Raw genomic sequence first — 23,783 nt, forward strand, 5'->3', positions numbered from 1 at the left:
CCCATTCTGATGCTTACTTTGAACTTCAGTATATTATCTAAAACCTGAGCTCCTGCCAAGTGATTAGATATTTCCATTATTGAGCAGTTGAACAGGTGTACCTAATGAAGTGGCTGATGACTGTATATGAGAAACTAACTACAATTTTCAGGAAGTAAGCATTAATTTTACAAGATACTCAATGTAATATTTAACAGAATTTATTCCACTGCTTTTTTTACCATTTAAATCGCTAAGATTAAGGTACACAGCACAAACTTTTATTATATACAGGAGGTGTAAAGCATCCTGGGCTGTGCATTTTTACAATAGTGGAGGCTGAGAGTCAAAGCTATCTATCAGCAAGGCAAGATAATCTTAGTGTGCATGCCTGTCTCCACTGATGGTTTGATTGGTGTCACATTGGATTGTGCAAGTTCCTGAAAGGTTAGAAGTTGTGACGTCAAAGGAGTCAGCAGGATAATCTCAGTTATTATGTTTGAAAGCCCATTTTCACATAATCTTTTGTTCTGCACATATTTATAACTGGGAGACATCAGTCAGATCCATGTCCATAAGCTCATGCGATGTAGTCATTCAAAACGGCAAGGATCATAAAACTGAAAACCGTGTGGAGTCACCCATCACCACAAACAGATGTTTTTTTGCTTAAAAGCCGCATGACTCCTGACTGCAGCTTCTAGCTATCAATGTAAAGAGATTACAAATCACTATGAAAAATCTGATACAAATATGTTTCATATGGAAGGGTAAGCTGAAATTTGAAAATATACCCTCACCCAATATACCCTCTGCAGTGTGAGCTGTGCAAAGGAAGATAAGTATAGCCTATAGGGGAAAAAATCAAGACTGCAAAGCATTAATGGGGATGAATGAGACTAATATGGCTTCATATACATTCATCACTGTCCATGTAGTCAGAACTAAATTTGATTAATGTCAAAGATACCTCATACCTCAATGTAGCTTGCCATCACCAGTGTGTGAATGGGTGTGTGAATGGGTGGATGACTGGATATGTAAAGCGCTTTGGGGTCCTTAGGGACTAGTAAAGCGCTATATAAATACAGGCCATTTACCATTTACCATAAGGTCCACACAATGATAATGACTTTATGAAAACTTAAAATACTTCCAAGGAATAAAAGTGAACATTTTGCAATCAGTAAACACTCAAAAATCCCACAGCAAAAATATATTAAACATTTTTATTACTTGAAATCTTTACAATAATCCTCCAGGCAGCAGGTACATCATGTACTTGCTTTTGTTTTTTTTAACCAAAACTCTTAAAGAAATTTTAGTGCATTTGCGCAGTACTGATATTTTCAGAAATAGTACTGTCGCTTTCTGATGATGGGTTATTAGGCATAAAAAACTGAATAACATGTATATATAAAATATAATATATTCAGTAAAATGAGTCTTGATTCTCTATATATGACACAAGCAACAACTTTAGGCCTTGTGCAAGGCACTTTATACCCGGTCAGTGGCATCCTATACAGGACTGAGCTAATTCATCACTGTTATGTCTTTAAAAATGGCCACATCAAAGCGAGGACAACTCAAGAACAAGGGAAAAGGTCATAGAGACAAAGCCTTGGCATCCTCCTCATTTAGGTTGCGGGCGTTTACTGGTGGTTACATTAAACACTGGCAGGTTGTTTTTTATTTTTTTAACTGTGGCATCTTAAAAAGTCACACTACAGCACTGTCAAATAACCAGTTAATTCGGCTTTTTAAAAAAAAACTATGTGAAAAAATTATTCGGACATGCCTTCCTTTAATTGTGACTTTATTAATATCTTGTGTGAGCCGTTATATCTGTGACAAGCTCCAACAAAAAAGTCCCATTTCTGATTAGACAACAGGGGTCTCTTTTTACCTAATTATATCTATTTTGTATAATAACCGCTGTAGCAGTTTTCTGCCAGGTGAATGCAATTATGTTCAGCTGAATCAAGGTAATGAATATTTTTTATTAGAGCCTTTATTTATTCAGAAAGGTGAACAATAAAAGCAATTTCTTTCTTTTTTTTCCTTTTCTGTTTTTTTCAGAGTGCTTTCTCCAGAGAGTCAATTCAGCAGTAATCTCCATTACGCAGTTATTTACCAAAGGACTAACAACTGACGGTTAGCAGAGATAAATGCTTGATAATCACAACATGACCTTGTCATTGTAGCTGTTAATGTGCAATAGAAGTGATTGCCTGACTTTGATTTGTGAAGCGCTGGAAAGTATCGCCTTTTATGGTTAGGTGGTTGGAGCAAGAGAACTAGGATGAGAAATCGAGATGGACACGAGGTAAAACAGCGTATGTATTTATTTAGGTGGAATATAATTTCACGTGCAGATGAGGAGCCAGATACCTCTACTCATTATCATCTCAGGCATATTTAACTGTAGTTAATGTAGGTAACTGAAAGTACCCTTAAACTGTTTTGATTTAAAATATAGGATAAGCTGATGCATGATCTCATCTTCTATAAGCCAAGCAGATGGTCTGATTTAGTCCAGCAAATTAAGCATGAGTGACAATTATACACAAATCTGAATCAATCAAAATAAACAGAGCTCATCTGGCCGAATTTGACTCCCAGACTAAATATTTCTCTGCTGTCTTTTGTTGCTGCGTCACACGTCACTCACCAGCCTCTCCATGATGTACTGTGAAGTTTTCCTTTCCAAACTGACAGTTCAAATAAATGCAAAAGTGAACTTAGATGAATTTATTAATATCAAATTATACTGGGGTAATTTCTCAATGTTCAAATGGAGCCGAATATTTTTTTCCAAGGTCCAGCACAGGCCACAAATAAGAAAGTTCAGCAGACAGTGAAGGAGCTGGAGGACAAGAAGTCAAGCGTGACAGCAGTTCTGATTCGAGCTTTAATGAAAGGAAAACAAATTGCTTAGCAAGGAAACAAAGCCACTGGTTAAAAGGACCCTGAAGCAAAATTTTTAATTTCCATCTTTGGAGAATGTGTTTACATTTTGGACAAGAGTGTGTTGAAGAGAGGGGGGTAGTTGATAGTTGAATGGTCACTAAAAGTCTTCAGCATATATGGAGCTAAAGCCGATAAGGATTAAGTCCTGCTTTAACCTTTGTGGCGCTTTAGCCTCGGTCCTCTTGTGCATTTTAGGCTCTGCTAATAATTCTGCTGCTTTGCTTCTCCGCACACTCCTTCACTCTGAAAATGGTAATCACATGCTGCTTTGGTGTGGAGCAATTTTCGAAGCCACACCATCCATCTGCTTGCACTTCATGCCATTCGTTCCTCTTTTTTGTGTGTGTGCGTGTGTCCCGCTGGAAAAACCTCAGGAGCTCGTGACGAAACCAGTCTTGGAGAACTTGATAAGGTGTAAAAAAAAACCAACAACAACAACAAACAAAAAAAAACCCACTTTTCTTTTCCACTGGATTAGAGAGAACCTGCAGAGAGGTCACTTATCAGTGTTTATCCTCTTCTGTGTTCAGCTTGAGCCAAATTGATGACTTGACTGATAATAGCACAACTGAGCTTTTGTTGTAACAATTTCAACACAACCGTGATCATCTTTTTATATATGAAAAACCAGCTTAGAACGTGTTTAACATTACGATGAATATGGAAAATACATATGTTTTGATGATAATGAAGATTTCTGAGATTCAGAGATGGCATGAAGCAAATCTCTGTATTTGTGTTCCAGCGCCTTAATAAAACAGAGTTTCAGTTGTGTGTGGATCTATTTCTCTGTGTGTGTGTGTGTGTGTATGTGTGTATTTGACCTAACAAAACGTAAAGCGAACTAAGTTAATTTAATAGCCAACAATTACACCTGCAGATATACACAATAGCATTGTTTTACAAAAGGTCAAAAGTAGAGTTGGATCCATTCTTGTATTAACTGAGCATCAGGATAAAGACTCAAATTAAAACTCAAAAAGAAAAAAAAAGAATAATCTCAAGACAGTCTCTCAAATAACAAAGCAAAGGGCTTGACCATAAACAGAGCTACATGAGAAACAGTGCCTCACGAGCTGAGTAACTTCCTCTTCATTGTTAGAAGTAGAATAAATAGTATTAGTAGAATAAATGGTAGAATAAAGCAATTCTTGAACACAAACGTTCGTCTCCACCATAAGAGAAATAAGCAAGTACAGAATTTGCTGTATAATACATCAAGAATCCAGTCGTGGTCTCAGAGTGGAAGTAATGTCGCACTACTTGAAGGAAAACAAAGCCAAATGCTTAGGCTGGGCTAAAGGTCAATTCATGCTTTCATATTTACATGTCTGCAAGGAACTTTAAGGGGTTATTTTGCTTTCTCTTTGAGTCCATGCACATGTCTCTGCATGCAGCCTGAAAATATTAAGCACATAGTGCGATTACACTCCAAGCAGGCCGACTGCACGGTCACCAAGAACACATAGAGGACTGAGAAAATTTGGCCTTAATCCACATTTTTGTAATTTATTTGTTAAAGAGTTGTAATTAAAGTAGTTGGTGCCAAGCAACTTTGACTTTTAAATATCAACCACTATGCTTGAGATAGGGTGTCAACAAAATACAATTGTGGGCTTTTTCTTAGCACCTGGCACACCTCTCTGCATCTGTAATGAGATGCTATAATTTCTTGGTCAGACTTCCAAAAGAAGGTCCACAGGAGCCCCATGGATGTTTTGTGTTTTTCTTTGATAAATGAGAGGGGCAATACAACAGATCTACTATAGCAGACCTGGAGCAAGGTTGTAAATGGAATCTACATTCAAAGTCACCTCACACGTCTGTGAAAACCATGAACTGACCTCAACAAATACATTTCACAGTGGATGGCCAGGGAAAAGGTCCCAGTCTAGTTATTGGGAAGGAATAAGGAATTCTGGCAGCAACAGAAGAAGAAGGGCAAATGAGAGGGGAAAACATAACTAAGAATGATACCTCAGCGTATCAAAACTACAGTGAAACATGGCGGGGGGAATATTCAGGTCTGGGGGGTGTTTTACCCTCACTGGTGTTGGTTACCTTTACTGAATTAGCTCCACACTGGCCATGGTGAAATAGCATTTCATTTTTCAGAGACATACTGCACTGTTGGTAGGGAAACCGACTCCAAACACACTTCAAAGCTTTGCATGAACTACTTGAAGGCCAAAGCGGTTATAGAATTTCCTCCACAGCCACCTGATCTCAACCCCACTCACTATTTGTAGGGAGATTTGAAGCCTGACAAAACCAAACATTCCTGGCATGAAGTTCTTTGGAGCGTTGTCAGATCATGTGAGAGAATATGTGCTGTGGGGGGAAAAGCTGTGGAGTGCAAAAGGATTAATTCCTTGATGAATAATAAAAACTCAGCAAGCTTAAATGATAATAATAATAATAATAATGACCAATAATGGTTTTTAGAAAGTCACTTCTTTCAAAAGCACAGTCTAACACAGAGATATGCAGAATTAGAAGAAGAAGAACAGGTAAAAGTCTAGATAGTTAACATTCAGTTGTTCAGTCTAATCCTTCTTTGGACTTCTCATCAGCAGTTTCTGCAAATTGTTTTGACCCCAATCCAACACCTTTGTTTACCCTGAGCTTCCTATAATTGAAACTTAATCATGAGCATGTCCAGAAACTCTTGTGATTAATGAGAAATGAATATAGAGAGATTATTTTGGAGTCAAGGTACAAAAGGGACTGATATACTGAGCTGTGGATGGCTTTTAAGTCTTACCCCCACTGTAGTAAAATTGGAGCCATGACCCACATTTCAAACAATTTAGCAGCGAGATTAAGTACTGGTGTACTTCAAAGGAAGTGAAGAATGCGTGGCTGTGGTGCCTTGAGCATTGTGCACCGGTGCACCTCAAAGTTGGTGGCTACCTACTCCTCACATTTCTGCGCAAACGGTGAGTTAGCGGGCACTGGGGTTTATTTTAACATGGAAGAATGCGACACTGATATCCTTGGCTGATAGTTTTGGTATATTTTCTGAGCTGTCTGATTATTGCTTCTCACTGATCCCCATTTTCAGTTTGTCCTTCTTCTAGAGAGCCAATCTGTCGCTTTTACTCAGTCGGATATCTTATTTGCTTTCCCATCAATCAGATTTCACTTGATTCCTTTTCAGCTTTTTCTCCCTTCACGTCCCCCTGCATCTTTCCTCGCTATACAACACAATCCTTATTTATTGCTTATTATTACTCACTGTCTAATGCGGGCATTCGTTTGATGTGAAAATTGGCGGAATCAAGGATGATTGAGAAGAAAGTGCTGGTGTGGTATATGTGTGCATTTGTGCAGGCATGTGTGTGTGTGGAAGAGTGACTGAAAGCAACCAATAGAAATTGCAGTGTGCCATGTTGTTCCAGAATGGCGCTCGGTCAGATCTAGGGATGCTGTCACATCCTGTCCTCATCATCACTGGTCAGACTTTGTGTGCCAGCGAGATCTGCAAGATATTGCAGATGTGAATACTTCACCATCCTAACTATAACTTTTTCTATTGTCCTGAGCAGAGTTAGGGATAAAAGCAAAGCAACTCAGTAGGTAGAATACTTTTTGCTTTTACTAGTGACATGAACCCTTAGTTTAATAACTCTGGACTACTACATGAAAGATGGAAATAACTTCAATCAGTTTGTTCCTAGTGATGTCGTGTCACATTTCTGTTTTGATTAGTGCTTTTTCTAAAAAAAAATAAATGTTGTAGGGTCTCAGAAGACCCCAGTCAAAACGATCCAATTCTTCCATTGCAGTTTTAAGAAATGCAATTATTTCATCAGTTAATAATTGCCATAGATCCTAAATTAAGTGGAGTTATCATCTGAATTTCAGGAGCAGGACCACTCCTCCTTCACGCCCCTTCCGACTTCAGACTATAAATGCCTCCTTCTCCAATACCCGCTGTTCTCATTTCCATGCCCCACCCTTCCCCCCTTTTCTTTCCCTCTCTTCTCCTCGTCTCTCCTCCTCCCTTCTTTCATTCACCTCTCATTAGTACACGGGGTTCTGCCCGGCCCGGGAGCCGTCGCCACTCCCCTTCAAAGCCTTCTGCAGACCGCAGCACCAGTTCATACTCCCTCATCCCTCTCCGCTTATCGTTCAGAGGATGTGGTCCCAGCCAGTGGAATTAAGTAATCATCATCATTATTATGATCTGGAAGGGGAACTCCCATAATTTAAAGTTATCAGAATGTTGGAGATGCACCAGATCTACCAAAGATGACTGACTCGTGCCCTCGACGTACCACACATGAAAAAACAGAGCTGGTGCTTCTGCACTGTAAAGCCCAGACTTCACTTGACCCCTACTAGGAGTGAAGTGCTGACGTGACTGTCCAACAGTCAGCTGGAAAATTGACTTGAAAAAGATGTTTTGCTCCCAAAAAACAGATAAAAAGGTAGAAACTGTCTACTCCTCCATTTAATCAGTTAACGTTTGCTATAGATTCTTGATTAAGGTAAGTACTCATCATCATTGTCACATATTAGCATGCCCTGAACATAGCATGAGGCACATGTTTGTACTGCTTGTGGTTTGTTTTTAGCTGTATTTCTTGGCACAATGGTGGATGCTGGTCTCCACCTGGGCTGTTCTTCGTCAAAGATTTGATTCATAGATTTGCAGATGATGTGGTTCTCTTGGCTCGGTGTGTTTGTTCTGCTCATCTCTTCATCAAGAGGTGAGCAGCTGAGTGTGAAGCAGTGGGAATGAGAATTAGCACCTCAAAGTCAGAGGCCATGGTTCTCAACGGGCAAATGTTTAAACTCCTCTACTCTGGGTAGTGACTGAAAGAACTGCATAAATGAGCTTCTCTGTCTCAGAGTAGAGACACTACTCCCCCACATCAAAACTGACTGTTTCTACATACGTTTGTGAAAGAATTATTTGCTCTCAGGAGCACTGGTACTGTTACAGGACGCCTCCTGTGCAACAAATGCAAGTTGTGAATTTTTGTCGCTGCTAAATATTCCATAGTCAGCTGTTAGTGATTTTATAACAAAGTGGAAGCAATTGGGATCGTCAGCGCCTTACCCATGAAGTGGTAGGCCACATAGAATCACATACCGGGGTCGGCGAATGCTGAGGTGCATAGTGGGCAGATGTTGACAACTTTCTGCAGAGTCAAGAACAGTGCGTAGAGAGCTTGATGGAATGACTGAGCAGCTGCATCCAAGCCACTGAGTGTGCAGATAGAAGAGCGAATACTTTTAGCAATGTAGCGCAAGCTAAATATGTTGGTTACCCCCAACAGAGCCAAAATCGACAAGAAAAAACGTCATGCTTTAGCCAACCCACCTTTTGTCAGTCAGATTTTCCATTTACACAGTTAGTATAGTGAATATCTGCTAAATTTAAGATTAGATACAAACAGCTTTATCTCCCTACAACCTTGGAACCCAACACTGGTGCTGGAGTGAGTGAAGCTTCACTCAACAGTACTCCATTGTTTTTAATGGGTTCTTTAATTAGCATGAAATACTTGAAGGTTAAATTGGTAGTCTGTGGCTCATATGAATGATTTATTGGTAACATACAAGAAAGCATTTAAAATCATAATAATACAAGGATATATTGTGTATAGCCAGACGTCTGTGCTTCAGTAGATCAGGTGCATACCATCACCAGGAATTCAGATATTTAAATTTTATCTTTTATGCATTGCCAATGTCAGATTATGCACATTGACTGTGTTTCTGTTTTCCTTTCAACGTTCAATGATATGGCTTTTAATGCCCTTATTAGTGGTAACTGGTTAGTTCAGATTTTCTTTCAGACTACACCAGCATCATTCTAAGTTTTATCATTTTTCTGAAACTGCCCTTGTATTACTTTTTCATTTACAGTCTGTCTGTGGCACTCAGATCCAATCCAATTTCTTCCTGTGAGGTCAAGTTAGGTTTCTTGTGGAAAAGAATTAATGATTTTTTAAAGGATGAGGAATTTCCCATCAAGAAATAAAATAACACAAGAGAGAAAAAATGAAATGAAACGTGCACATGTTGGAACTTTTTTCAGCTGCAGTTAATACGCCTTTGGTCTCTTGATGGAAGTATATAGCTGTAAGCTTGATCCTTTAAATCTCTATTTTACCTTTAAATTTCATTTCTGGCTGTTTGTTCTGTGCGAAACGATACCTTATAAGGATCACAGAACATGACAAAAAATAAGGGAGCTGGCACAAATGTAGCAGAAGCCTAACCAGCAATGCACCACCTGACAAACATATGTGATCTAAGCCTGCTAGAGTGCCTGTTTGTTCATGATATTACTGTGACTGCATATTGTGAGTAGGAAGTGGAAAAATGAAACCTTATTTGGACAGCAGGTCACTCTGTATTGCTTTACTCTAAACTTGAGAAAATCCCGAGGATTTTTAAGCAGGTCAGTACAGGTCTGCCACATCAAGGAGACGAGAGACTGCTGAGAGATTACGATGCCTTGTGCCATTTGCAAACACAACAGCCATTTGGCAGCTTTGGGGGACACTGCTCATCCCACACTCAGATTGATCTTGTCATATGTAAATCAATGTCATTTGAGTTTTTAATTTAAATATGATTCGGAATTTAGATTTTTTTTTTCTCCTCCATTGTCTTTCTGCATCTGGCTTTCACTGTTGGCTGTTGCTAAGTTTGAACACATGGTGCTAATTAAGGATTGTTAAAGGAACATTGCATACATTTATAACGTGTCATACAAATATAAAGATGCAGAGAATCTGAAACTCACAGGCTGCACACGTGCTGAAGACAGCTGTCAGTCACATCGACATGAAGCTGCTGGGCAGTGATACAGAAAAACATGTAGATACAGTCTGCTGTGTGTGTTGGTCTCTCTCTCGCTCTGTCTGACACACACACACGCACGCGCACACACACACACACACACACAGAACCAACTCCTCCTTGTCTTTGTTTTGCACTCTAGAAAAACCATACACTACTGCCACTCTCTGGGCGTTAGTTTGAACTGCACTGTATTCGTAAGCAGTGTGGTCTCTCTGATCTCGGAGTATACAGTACAGATGTGTTTCTCTGTCAAGTAGCAGGAATTCATAACACGTTCAGCAAAACCTGAATTTTAAAGGAAAAGGGGAGAAAAAAAATCTGTCTTCACATTTCTCCTCTGGTTTCATTTCATTTCGTCAGAGAGCCCCATGAGGCACACGCACATCTCGGAAAAAGCTTGCTGACATTGAAATGTGATAGGAGTCTTTTATGTTGTTTTTATTGTTTGTTCACAGAGTTTTTCATTGCACCTCGATCCATACTTCGCAGCTTTGTACTCCATCTCAGTGCCTGATCTAAATGCGAGCGACCGAGTACGCAGCATGTGTCGTACCTGACTGTTGATCCAGGGCTTCTGGTTAGGGAACATTCTGACTTGTGTGGTGGGCACAATATTGTCTACACAGGTGCTGATGTACCCAGTCACATATTCGGCGTAGTCCTGTATGTTGACGGAGCAGTTCTCCATAGTGGCTGCAGTTTGAAACACACCCCAGCCTGCAGGATGCTCTCAGACTCTGGGGTCCACAGTTTAACAGGTCTGATGACAGGGTTGGATTGTTTCAGTTTCTGCCTGTAAAGTATTCAAAGTAACTGCAATTCACTCCAAAAGCCTTTTCAGTGTTACGTGGGAGGGTGCTGTCAGACTTCCAACCTCAGTATTACAACAGCAACAAAAAAACTCCCGGCCTTTCTGTCTGTGAGCTGTCTGCAGTTTAACCAGCAACTCAAACTGAAACAATATTTAAAAGACTGACAAAAACTCAGAAAAAAACCTACAAATTAGCCATATTTTGTTTCTATATGTCTTGTGAATCATCTCACAACCACTCAAATTCATCTTGCAACCCCATGCACGGCCCAGTTATGAACCTGTGCTATTTTGGCAACTGCACATGTACTTTGAACTGTCTGTTGTCCCTCTTCAGCAAACCTGCCTTTGCACACTTTAGAAACATTTGAACTTTGTCTAACTCAGAGTTAGCATTACAGCTGCAGAGCAGGAAAAAAAAAAGTTGTTCACAGAGAAAAAAAACACAAAGATTTTACAGCGAGAATCTGAAATGTTGTTGAAATTATTACGTAACTGCAGTGTGCTGTAAAATAAAATCAGCCAGACATGATGCGGTTACTTCAGCGATTAATGGGGTCAGTCTTCTGCACCCTTTCCAGGTCTTCTATCATACCAAAATGACTTTGTTTTATACTGAAATGCCCAATAAAGTGAACAGTTGCTCGAGGCTACTGTAAGATTAAATTGATCTTGACAGTCTTTACAGCCAATGTGGTTTCAAACTTCAACAACATCACACTGTATGATGATGTATCACATACTTTTCTATTTATAGTTTTATTACAGTGTTTTGATACTTTAATTTATTGCACATTATGAGCTCAGTTTGAGTAAATGTATGTGTTATTGTTATAAAGGTGTCCTGAAAAGTCATCTCTCATAATCCATCTATACTCGAGCCCCACATAAAGCTCCTCTATCTCAGCCATTTATTAGAGATCCTCAGATAAATGAACTCTTCCTGCTTCATTTAGAGCTCGGGCACCTCAGCTCTGCTCATTGATTAGAGATGTGCTCAATAATTTAAAAAATAGCATTGGGAAAGAAGATGCTATTCATCATCAGTCAAGTCATTTGGGTGTTAGGCAATGACCCTTGCAGGCGCACCTGCTAAATCATTCGATGACATAATGAATGGGGTCATTTGTAACTGTATCATGCTGTGATTACCTATTCTTACAGAGGAGCCTTTTTGACCTCAATTCTGATTTAGTGAGTTTTGGTCTTGATAGTCGTGAGCCTGAAAGTACACCGAGGAGAGTTTTAGAAGTTTTAGGAAAAAGTTTTAAGGACAAGTTTTTAGACGTGTGCGCAGAGCTGGAATGACAGAACCAACAAAGCTAAACAAAAGATGGATTTAGCCCAGAAGTACCTTAAACCTGACCAATAAACAACAGGAGGGGGGGTGGGGGGTGGTCTAGTTTTATAGCAGTCTATAAGAAAATGACCCAAGGCTAACTTTCTCTTTGACCACAGTAAACACTTTCCTGATTAGGTTTGTGGACTCATTATGAATTCAATATGATCTTCATTTTGTACATTTATGGTCACATCAGTGTCCACAAGAACAATACATAAAGGTATACTTTGGAGCAGGCCAGCCTTGTGATTGAGCAGAACTATGATCAGGCAGAGTATCTCAGTTCCACAGTCCACGCTTCCATGATGGTGGCCGTGTCGGCCGTTTCCATGCAGTCTACAGCCTCAGCTTGACTCGAGGCTACAGACGCACGAATGTGGCTTGTGAGCTGATGGATGATGTGGAAATTGACCGTTTCATATGTGCATCTCTCATATGTCCAAATGACTCTTTGAAATGATCCCAGAAAAACACAGCTTAAGCAACACTTTTTATTGGAGAAAGAATAGTAGGTTTTTGGTAAGTAAAGAAAATGAAAGCTACACATAAAGACAGCAACTATTTTCTTTTAAAGGGGGTCAATCCACAGAAAACACAATGGCTAAAGGTTGGAAATTACTATAGCACTGGAAACACTGCACAGTCAAAAGACAGATCTTGTTTGTACTGTAAGTGTAATTAATATCTTAAAGTGTGATTCAGGACTTCATTACAAGCTGATACAACAAAATATATATACATATATGTGTGTGCATGTACATAAGTTCCATTTTTAATCCTCCATACTGTTTATCTACGTTACACAGCCACATGCAAAATAACAGAAATGTGTCATACAAGGGTATAAACTCTTGCAGAGTGCATAGTGGATGTGAATCATCCATCCGTCTGTCATGTTCCTGGGTGCGTTTTGAGTTTTAGTTTATTTTGATGTTTATGGTTTATTTTTTAGTTCATTAGGTTATATAAGCTCATTTGTTTATTTAGATTCCCCTTGTGTCTTCTACCCCTGTGTTTTAGTCTCCCTTTGCCCTTTATGTGTTTCATGCTGCGTGTCTTATGTTATCAAGTTTGTATTATCATGTCTGTCTCATGTTTCCTGTTTTATTTTGAAGGAGTCGTGTGTTCTTTGTTCATTGTAATCATTGACCGCCTTACTTATCACCGCCTTTACCCAGGGGATGCCATACCCTGCATTTACGGACTTCCAAAAATCCACAAGGAAGCTGTTCCACTCAGACCCATAGTCAGTAGCATAAACTCAGCCACTTATAACATTGCAAAACACCTTGCTACCATCCTTGCTCCTCTCGTGGGGAACACCCCACACCACATCAAGAACTCCACCGACTTCACTGACAAGGTCCAGAAACTTACCCTGGATCCAGATGAAACCATAGTGTCCTTTGATGTAGTCTCTCTCTTCACTTGCATACCCACCACGGAGGCAGTGGAGACTGTCAGAAAACGACTACAAGAAGACAGCTCCTTGGAGGACAGGACCAACTTCACACCCGATCAGATTTGCACACTGTTAGACCTCTGCCTCACCACAACATACTTCAAATACAACGAAGGCTATTACAGACAAAAACATGGCTGTGTCATGGGCTCCCCCGTGTCACCTATTGTAGCCAACCTTTACATGGAGGAAGTGGAAAGGAAGGCTCTTGGCTCTTTCAAAGGAAGAGTACCCAGCCACTGGTACAGATATGTAGACGACACCTGGGTCAAAATCAAGACACAAGAAGTGGAATCCTTCACTGCGCACATCAACGCTGTGGATAAAAACATCAAGTTCACCAGGGAAGACATGAAGGACGACTGTTTGCCTTTCCTGGACTGCGCTGTGCACATTGAAGAGAATGGCAACCTCAACATCGAAGTTTACCGGAAGCCCACACACACGGACCAGTACCTCCTGTTTGACTCCCATCACCCTCTGGAACACAAACTTGGAGTAATTAGGACCCTACACCACCGGGCAGAACATGTTCCCTCTAAGCCTGAAGGGAAAAAGAAGGAACACACACATGTAAAGGAAGCACTCAAAACGTGCGGTTATCCTAAATGGGCGTTTTTAAAGTCAGCAAAGAGGCACAGAAAAGAAGATCAGACACCAGCGAGGGAGGATAAGAAGGACAGGCGCAACAACATTGTCATCCCCTATGTAGCCGGTGTATCAGAGAAACTCAGGAGGGTTTTCTCCAAGCATGACATCCCGGTGTACTTCAGACCCAGCAACACACTCAGACAAAAACTGGTTCACCCGAAAGACAAAACGCCAAAACACAGACTTAACAATGTGGTGTATGCCGTACAGTGCAGCGAGGAATGCCCAGACCTCTACATTGGAGAGACCAAACAGCCACTTCACAAGCGCATGGCACAACACAGAAGAGCGACCTCCACAGGACAAGATTCAGCTGTCCATCTGCATCTTAAGGATAAAGGACACTCTTTCGAGGATGCCAATGTTCACATTTTGGACAGAGAGGACAGATGGTTTGAAAGAGGAGTGAAAGAAGCCATCTATGTCCACTGTGAGCGACCATCTTTGAACAGAGGCGGTGGTTTACGACACCAACTCTCTGCCATCTATAATCCAGTTTTGAGATCCCTTCCCAGACGCCTTAAGGCCCACTCACACCCTGGGCCATCTGACCTCAGGAATTCGCATGATAAGGTGGGGCCAGGTTTCACAATGAAATCACCCGAAACTCTGGCTGATTGGGACCCACACCCAGTTCCACACCTTGGCTCAGGCGATTAGAGGATCATCAGGGGGTCCTTTTGTCCCTCTGTGGGGGGACACTCCCACTAGGGTTATATCTGGGACTCTCCACCATTTGACCTTAGAACTGAAGAAGCTTCTCGGATGAGAGGTGAAACGTCTTCAAGTAACTTAAAGAAGTCCAGACGCTTTTCTTTGCAAGCTCCTTTGACTTTGTTCATTGTATTTAGTTTCACTTCCCTTGTCCTGTCATTAGGCTCGTGTCAATCAGCTGTTCCTCCATGTGTTCCCACTTCCCCTAATTACCTCCTGTGTATTTAAGTCCTCTGTTTTCAGTGTGTCATTGTCAGGTCGTCTGTTGTCCACGCCATGTTTCCCATGCCATGCTTCCAAGTTTCATGTCTAGGGTTTTCTTGTTGTTTGTTTAGTTCTCCCAGTTTAGGTTAATGTTAGTTTTGCTTCACTTTGCCTTGCCCTTTGTTTGTACCTTTTTTACCAGCCATATTAAATGGTTCTCTTTTTGTTAACATTCAAGTTTTGTTCCCGGTTCCTTAGGGGTCTGCGTTTTGGGTCCACTCTTCACAATTAATACAGTCTGCCACCACCAGACTGTGACACCGTCCATTCTCGTAGACTTATCCAATTCAGGGTGCAGGGCGGCTGGAGCCTATCCCAGCTGGGAATCAAGATGAATGCTTTCTTTTTTTTCGTAAAATGGGTGTAACCTAGAAAATAATTATCTGTGACTGACTCCAGTTAAGTAGCTGTTTATCTCATTTTCCACAATTAATCAGTCGTTTTGAAATCGTCAGTTCATTTTTATTAATGTAACTCACAATATGGTGTAAATCTATACTTTAAATCTTATAGAAATAGTAGTTTGGAAAACTCTTTCTTTATATTTTGCTTTCAAGGATTTTTTAAGCCTCCTCACACTGACCTGTGAATCATTCAGCTCAAAGATGGACCAGTGCTGTGTCTACACACAACACAGCAAACAGCATTTCAGGATTCCTTTGTCATCTGTATTTATGAATATTTATCATTATGAAAATAGGAATTTCCTAAAATTACTAAAATATTTTTTAAAAATGTCACTTTGTTATGTGTCATTAGATAAAAACCATGCAGAGAAATTCCCCAGGATGCTGCATCAGGTGTTAGTTTGATGACGTTTGAGGCGTTTTCTTTTCTAATTTGATCACGATGCCCTTCTCTGGTCGTAGGATGAGCTCTCCAACCGGGCGGAGGTCTTCGCGTTTCTGACAGGCTTCGACTGTGAAGTTCCGCAAAATAGCCGCCAGCACCACCTTTTCTTCCATGAGTGCGAAACGCTGGCCTAAAGAAAATGACAGTAAAACAAACGAAGACGTGACGCACCTATTTGGAAACCTCACACAGCGAAGCGCGTATGGAGACTATAAATTTAAAAGTCCTTACCTATACAGTTGCGGAGTCCAGCTGAGAAGGGGACGTATGCATAGGCAGGCCTTCCCACCGTATTCTCCGGCAGAAAACGCTCAGGCCTGAACTCTTCGGGCTCGGGGAAGTACCGTGGATCACGGTGAAGAGAGTAGGTGATTATGATTGCGTTTGCGCCTTTAGGAACCTTGAAACCGTCTAAAAGTACGAAGAAAAAACTCAACTTCAGCTGAGATAAGTACTCGTGTCACCAAAAACAGGCAAAACCGATTACTCAGATGCATCTGTTACATGGCCACGACAACAGAGGAAGACTGGCTTCCCTTTTTGTGAAGAGGTATCAGCACCGTCGTGTGTTTGGGATCAATGAGCCATTTGTTTCAGGTGCCAACGATCTAATCTTTAACTCACTGATATAGCAGTCTTCACCGAGGCTACGAGCAAAGAAAGGCACAGAGGGAAACAGCCTCAGAGCCTCCTTGATCACACACTCCAGGTACTTGAGCTTCTTCAGGTCGTCAGTGCTGGTGGGCCGGGAAGATGTACCTTTGAACATTAAACAGCACCACTGCACAGATTAGAGTAGGTAAAAGTAGGTAAAAGTGCAACAGTACAGTATCCTAAAATTCACCTGTAAATAGGACAGCACTCAAGATCTGTAACTCTCTATAGAGCAATAATTTTTATCAACCTTGTGACTATACATCAACAATCATTAACATAACAAATGAATTATATAACCAGGTGTGGTAAGGTAATCTAATAGCTCAGACACAAGAGGATAAAAATAGGATAGTAACCTCTTTGCAAATATGGTGGGGTTACAAGGATTTTGGTAACTTTTTGCACTTTTAACAACCAATTGCACGTACTTGCAGTGGCCAGCTATCTCAGAACAACCACTTTTGATTCGAAGTCATTGCACAGGTCACATGGTGGGAGTCGACCTGTCTCCAAATAACTGTGATCCAAATCAGCCCATATGGGCTGGTGAAGGTTTGCAGACATTTGTGGCCAAATTTATAAATGCAGACAGATCATGAGGACATTGCAATCAATCTGGATCAGTCAGTGCAACTCATCTGCGATGCATCTCTTTGCAATCGGTGATTTCACTCAACTGGATACCAGTTGTTTCTTGTTATAGTCCTATATAAAAGCTGCATCTATGTCGGTAGTTAAATTGGAATTTTTCCCTCCCCACGCTGCCACCTACAGAAGTTCTCTGACGACTCAGCCATAGTCGGCCTCATCACAGGTGAGGACGACTCAGAGTACAGACAGTGGACTCTGGACTTTGTTGACTGGTGTCAGCAGAACCACCTGCTGATCAACGCCGGGAAAACCAAGGAGTTGGTGGTGGACTTCCAGAGACGCAGACCCACCACACTGACACCGGTGAACATTCAGGGAGTGGACATTGAGATAGTGGACTCTTATAGGTACCAGGGTGTTCACCTGAATAATAAACTGGACTGGAGCCACAACACTGATGCTCTTTACAGGAAGGGTCAGAGCAGACTCTACCTGCTGAGGAGGCTGAGGTCATTTGGAGTACAGGGAGCCCTTTTAAAGACCTTCTATGACTCTGTGGTGGCATCTGTCATTTTTTACAGTGTTGTATGTTGGAGCAGCAGTTTATCAGCAGCTGAGAGGAAGAGGATGGACAAACTCATTAGGAAGGCCAGCTCTGTTCTGGGATGCACCCTGGACCGTGGTGGGAGACAGAAGGACTCTGACCAAAATAACATCTCTGATGGACAGAGTCTCCCACCCCATGCATGTAAATGTTGCTGAACTGCAGAGCTCCTTCAGTGACAGACTGCTGCATCCTAGATGCATGATGGAGCGTTTCCGCAGGTCCTTCCTCCCTGCAGCTGTCAGACTGTACAATCAAAACTGCTCCCAACAAACACAGATGTTTACATCTGCGCTGTAACTGCAATAAGTTAATTAACCGATTCGCACTACAACCTGGTTTGCCTCTTATCTGTAGTTATTTTCATTTAATTTAATAACTGCACAGTACTCTCTGTATATAGTAACCATTGTCCTTAATGTAAATATGTAAGAAAACTTGTGTATGTTTCTGTTCCGTGTCCTGTGTACTGTTTGTTTGTATATGTGTCTTTTTGGCTGCTGTTACAACCAAATTTCCCCTTGTGGGACAATTAAAGGATTATTCTATTCTATTTTAAATTCTTTTTTAGATCTATGCAGTTCTTTCTGTAATCTGAATATAAGTGGTTGATGTCAGTTTCTGTTTAATATTAATTTCTGTGTATGTACATTTGGGTGATTCACTGCAGTAAATTGCTGTACTATCATAAACAGATTTAAAGTTATCGCTAACTTGCCCCCATTCAATCACAATCACAGTGAAAGCAGACTGACTCCATGTTATTGCTGTTTTATCACCATCTTAATGCACCACAGTCAATCTGAAGACAGCAACTGACCCTGGTCCCCGTCTTCAAAGCAACCATTTCAAAGACAAAAAGGTTACAAGTTCACTGCACACGGCTACAAAAGTCATGCCACGGTCTCCAATCACTGCTTCCTCAGGTGTGACTGTAGCATAGGGTTTACATTGGAAATATAAGTGATGACCATATGGCAAAATTATCCTTCTCTACTTGTGGACAAATTAGCCTGGTTTCCTATGGTTACAAGGCCATCAGTAAAGACAGTTTATTATGCCTGCACTTTTTGTCTGTGTATTCGGGCAGGTATGATCACAGCTCTTATCCCTGAAAAAGCTCCCCGTGCCTTACAAAGAACAAATGAGTTTGAACAAAGATGAGTCAAAAAGCCCTCAGGCAGGAACAAAACAACACCATTAAAGTGGCAGAGCCTGTTATTATTACCGAACACCTCCTGTAGCTCTTGTTGAACTTTCTTGTGCACCTCAGGGTGCGAGCCAAGCAGGTGGAGAGCCCAATTCATAGCGGCAGCTGTAGTATCATGGCCCTGCAAATAAAGAGAGTTAATTAGAGACTTTTTTTAAAGACCCTTTATTGAAACAGGATATGTGGATTATTCTCCCAGAAGAGGCTCACATCATTATCTCAGAAAGTAAATCCTTTATTGGCAACACAGTGCAGTTTTTTTTGGGTAATATAAATGTATTAATAAGCGCAGCCTTAAGTATTCCTTTTTATTGCTTAACCACCAACCCGAAACATAAAGGTGTCCACTTCCTCCTGGATGTCCTCATGGCTCATCTTGCTGCCGTCTTCATAGGTGGTGCTCAGGAGCATGTCCAGAAATGCCTGTCGTTTCCTCTTGCCTTGGTCATTTTCCTTGTCTGACTCGTTGCAGGACGTGTTCTCAGCTCTTTCATGGATCACCTGAGAATAAATGGCAAGAGAAGAAGAGATGCTTCTTCTAAACAATTTCATGATTTCTGCATGATCGCGCAACGTGGAAAAGCGTCCGGCTCCGTTACTCACTTTGTATGTAAAGGAGTGGAGGACCTCGAGTGTTTTGTCGTGGTCGCGGCCTTCACTAAAGTAAGTGTAAATGAAGTCAGGCCATAACCAAGGTGACCGCTGTCTGCGACTGACAATGTCGCTCATTCTGGGAATAAAGAGAAAGACAGCAGATTAGATCTTTTTCTTCTACTATAATTTGCATTAGAATGATAAAAGCAGTAACTCACCTGTACACGCTCCTAACATACTCCGAATCAGAGTTACTCTGTGCATAAATTTTCTTTCCCATTGCAGTTTCTGTCAAGAAATTAAGGGTATATAAATATAAAACACCCTTTTTCTAATTATTTATTTTGTATACCTGCATTTGTTAAGCACAACAAGGGTCAAAAGTTTATCCAACTCAAAAGGTTGACAAATGAAAGGAAAAACCTTTACAGTTCAAACCCTACAGTAAAGGGATCTGGTGTCTCCGTTATGTCGTTGCAGATTTTTCACTGGATTGGATTCGCCTTCCACCTTATAGAGAAAAATTAATCTAGAGTTGTTCTGGGAGATCACCGTCATCATTTGACGACTGGACTCGTCTCTTCCAGAATGACATAATGGCTCAAAAAATGCGACCGAGACCCACTCATCATTTCAACCCAATTAGACTGCATGAGTGGATGAATGGTCTCACTGCTAATCCCTACCATTACCAATTCTAATGAGAGAATATGTTTTGGAAGGAGAAACCATGCCATGCTGCATCTGCTCCGTTCTGGATGCGTATCACCTTAACGCAGGGTTTTCCTTTAAGTTGTCCCAGATTTGCACATTCTGCTTACCGCAGATAATGTCGAGAGCACAGAGGGTGATGAGACTGAAGCAGTTGAATGGACCCTTCCCTGCATGGTTTTCCAACTTCTCCACCAGAATCTCGGCCTGCTCGTTCATCACTTCCAAGAAGTCCTCCAGGATGGAGAAGTGAAAGGTGGGCGTCAGCATCTTCCTCCGCTGACGCCACTTGGTCCCAGTGCTGATCAAAGATAAGAAGGCGTTATGCACTTTATATTATTTCATTTGCAATAATAATACTGTAGATAGGAGCTTATTTTTGTTTTGTGCATAGTCTTAGCTCAAGTTTTGATATATGAACTATCTAAATCTTTTGATCTTTCCTGATGGACAGATGGAATGTTTGCTATGCCACAGTTGTACCTAGTAAGCAGACCAGTTCCCAGCCAAGGATGCAGAAACTTGTATGCAAAAGCTTTCTCCATGTGAATGCTGTTAGCCAGAACCGGCTTAAAGAAAAAGTAGACAGAAACATGTCATGAGTAATATTTGAGGCAAAAAGTTGTTTGCTTAAAGAAATCTTTAGTGCACAATCGAGCATGCTATGTTCCAACAGTCCCTGTCGTCACAGGGGGAAAGAAATGATTCACTCAGAGTGACCCTGCAAGCATCCACCTTAGTCCATTATCTTATCTAGATGTATGATGAAAACAAGTTACACGTACAGTTTAGGTGGGACAGATTGTAACCTCTTTAAGGAACATGAGGAATTTGTGCTAAGAGGAGTAACTGGCTTCAGCTTAATGTTTGAGTGGTGGGTGGCAGGAATTTTGTATCCTGCACTGTATAAAGTGCAAAGACATCTAAGAATTCATCACAGACTGCTTAGCTGATCTCAAAGACTTCAACGGGATCTCATCCAATCCATCTGTTAACGACAGTGCAGCTTCCACTTCAGTGACATGTGTGGTTTGTTTACCTGCTTCGCTGAACGGGGATGGAAATTATCCATAGGCTTACTCATCACAGGCATATTTACAGTATAAGACGTGCTGCATCCACTCTGTATTTTGGATAGGTGTCAGTCCGCTTACCTCAACCGTCTCAGCGTGATACAGAACCACAAAGGGGACCGGCCCGACCCAGAGTTTAAACAGCGGCTTATCTCGGAACTCCCAGGTAAAATCCTGAATTTGACGAAAGAAGTCTTAAAGAGAAAAATAAAGATGTTGGGTACAAAAATCATGAGAAACTCAATGTGCTTCATCGCTTTGAGTACTTTAAATGATCACGTTGCTTGCTTCCTTACCGCCCGCATTGTTTTTTGAACTGCAGAGCATTCCCGATGAAGGGGTAAGTGGTTCCCAGCTCAGGGATCGGCTTCATCTCAAACCATTTGTGCAGGTAATCGCTCAGCAGCTTGTAGGTTAAGTAGGTAAGAATACCAACAAAGATGCTAACCCCGAGTAAAGTTGTGCTGTAACTGCCAATTAAAACTGCCATTTTTCGTGCCGTGTGTGTGCTCAGCCTGTGTGCGCTGAAATGTCGGTTCCAGACTGTCCTTAAAAGCTCTGTGACATGTTTTTGCCCTGCCTTTTACTCCTCCTCGCCTCTACTGTCCTGTAGTGAGTAAAGGGGACCCCTGGTCTTACATTGCCATCTATTGCCCAGGAGGAGAGGAGGATGTGTGGGGAACTTCATAGAAAGTTTATTAAATTGACATTTATAGCATGGGATAACAGGTATATGGACATTTTAAAATATGAAAAACGTGCTCTCTGCTGGCACGAATTACATAACCCGTGTTAATTATTTACTGCGTGATCAAGAACTTTGTCCGATTTATTATCTCCGTGTATTTATCCACATTAACAGTTCGTGTCCTACCTGCCTGGTTAATAAGTGACAGTCTTATCTGTGATTGCCTTATGGTGTTTTTTTTTTTCTTTTTATGTCATCATAGCTCTTCAGCTTTGTACGCTAATTACCTTTAGCAATGGAAGGAGTGAGCCTGTAATATCTCATTCCTGTTTGAGCCAGGATTTCTGCTGCCCAGGCCACACAGCTACTGTAAGCACCCACACTCCTTTACTAGAGAGCCCTGCTTTAAAATATGTGGTCTGACAGTCTCCTTAATGTTAATGCTAACTTAATAGATGAACAATGTATTCTTCCCATCAACATTAATAAGCACTCATATCTTCCCTGATGCTGGATTTTGAACTGTGAGCTGATGGAAGGAAGGTCTCTGTTTTGACAAGGTGGTGCCCGAGGTTTCCAAAAAGGATTTGAAAATCACAGATTTTACGACAGGAGAGTTTTTAACTTTTCCTCAGTCGATTTAAACTGGAGATTTTGCTAATTTAGTAGTGGCTTTGACTCGTGCAGAGACTTCTCTGAATCTTTTAATAATATCATGTGTCTAAGTGATGAATTCGTAGATAAACCCTCCCAAGAAAGCCTGAACCTCTGTGGGAATGTGATTTGTTTTCAGTAATTTCCAGACATTGTAATCTACAAAGACTGTAAAAATGTCTGTCTGTGCTTTTTTAAATCACTTTTAGAAACGAACATCCTTAAGACAATTTGATCAGCCTTAAGAATGTTTTGAAAAAGTATTTGTTGGAAAATAAGCATGCCATTTAAATATTGACTGATAATAAGGTAAAAAAAAAAAAAAAAATGGTAGTTTTTATGGTAAAACATTTCCGCTGGTAAAAAAAAAAACAAAAAAAAACAAAAAACTAGGTAAAGACAGTGCACCTTAAAAACATTGCCTGAGTCGCTGGAAATATACCTTAAATTAGAACAACGTCGTGGCTTGCTTTTGACTCCTTAGTACAAAATGTAATACTGAGCTTTAGCCACTAGATGTCAGATGTCCAACTTCTCTTTTTTGTTTGTTTTTTCCATATTACCCTCTGCATTGGCATACAATATAAAATAGGACTAGACTGGAAACAACAATAAAGGAGGATGTGACGAATGAGCAAGCAATAAATGTGTGAATCCCACGAGTTTCATATTATTAATAAAACGTTTAATATTTTTATTTAAAATATTTATGCGGTTTTATTGCATTTTATTATGCAAAAATACAACTCTTGCAGGTCAGTCTCGTGCAATCAGTAGCGGTTTTTGATTACGGGCCGACACGGGCGGTTGCCCGGGGCGGCATCGTGGTGGGCGGCATCGTGGTGGGCGGCATCACGGGCATCGGGAAAAAAAATAAAAATAAAAAATTGCTCGTACTCATGCTGCCCCGACATCAGCCAGCGCATATTGGGAATGGCATAGGCACCGATAGGTTTTCTATCCGCCCATTTGCTGGGAGTAAGGGCGCCCTCCGTTTGTGAGGTGCGCCTGCTGCTTGCGGCACAGGGGGGGAGGGCGGGGCGGCGGGGGATTCTCTGGTGGCTGGAGCACCATCTAATAACCAACTCGCAAAATAAAAACAAACCAACAAACGCGAAAACACCAAAC

The 23,783-nt window shown here is 41.0% G+C and overlaps 1 protein-coding gene across 1 annotated transcript; it reads right to left on the bottom strand.

Moving 5' to 3' along the window:
* Nucleotides 1-12,519: 12,519 nt before the first annotated feature.
* On the bottom strand, nt 12,520-21,915 carry LOC146517162 (cytochrome P450 4V2-like). Its single transcript, XM_085163775.1, is given in 12 exon segments — nt 12,520-16,003; nt 16,105-16,284; nt 16,498-16,632; nt 18,954-19,056; nt 19,263-19,436; nt 19,539-19,665; nt 19,748-19,817; nt 20,351-20,541; nt 20,724-20,809; nt 21,395-21,507; nt 21,610-21,625; nt 21,627-21,915. Coding segments are annotated over 12 exon segments (1,551 nt in total). The 5' UTR covers nt 21,804-21,915; the 3' UTR covers nt 12,520-15,824.
* Nucleotides 21,916-23,783: the final 1,868 nt, after the last annotated feature.

The sequence above is a fragment of the Neolamprologus multifasciatus genome, chromosome 6 (genome assembly GCF_963576455.1).
Source record: "Neolamprologus multifasciatus chromosome 6, fNeoMul1.2, whole genome shotgun sequence".
NCBI classification, from domain to species: domain Eukaryota; kingdom Metazoa; phylum Chordata; class Actinopteri; order Cichliformes; family Cichlidae; genus Neolamprologus; species Neolamprologus multifasciatus.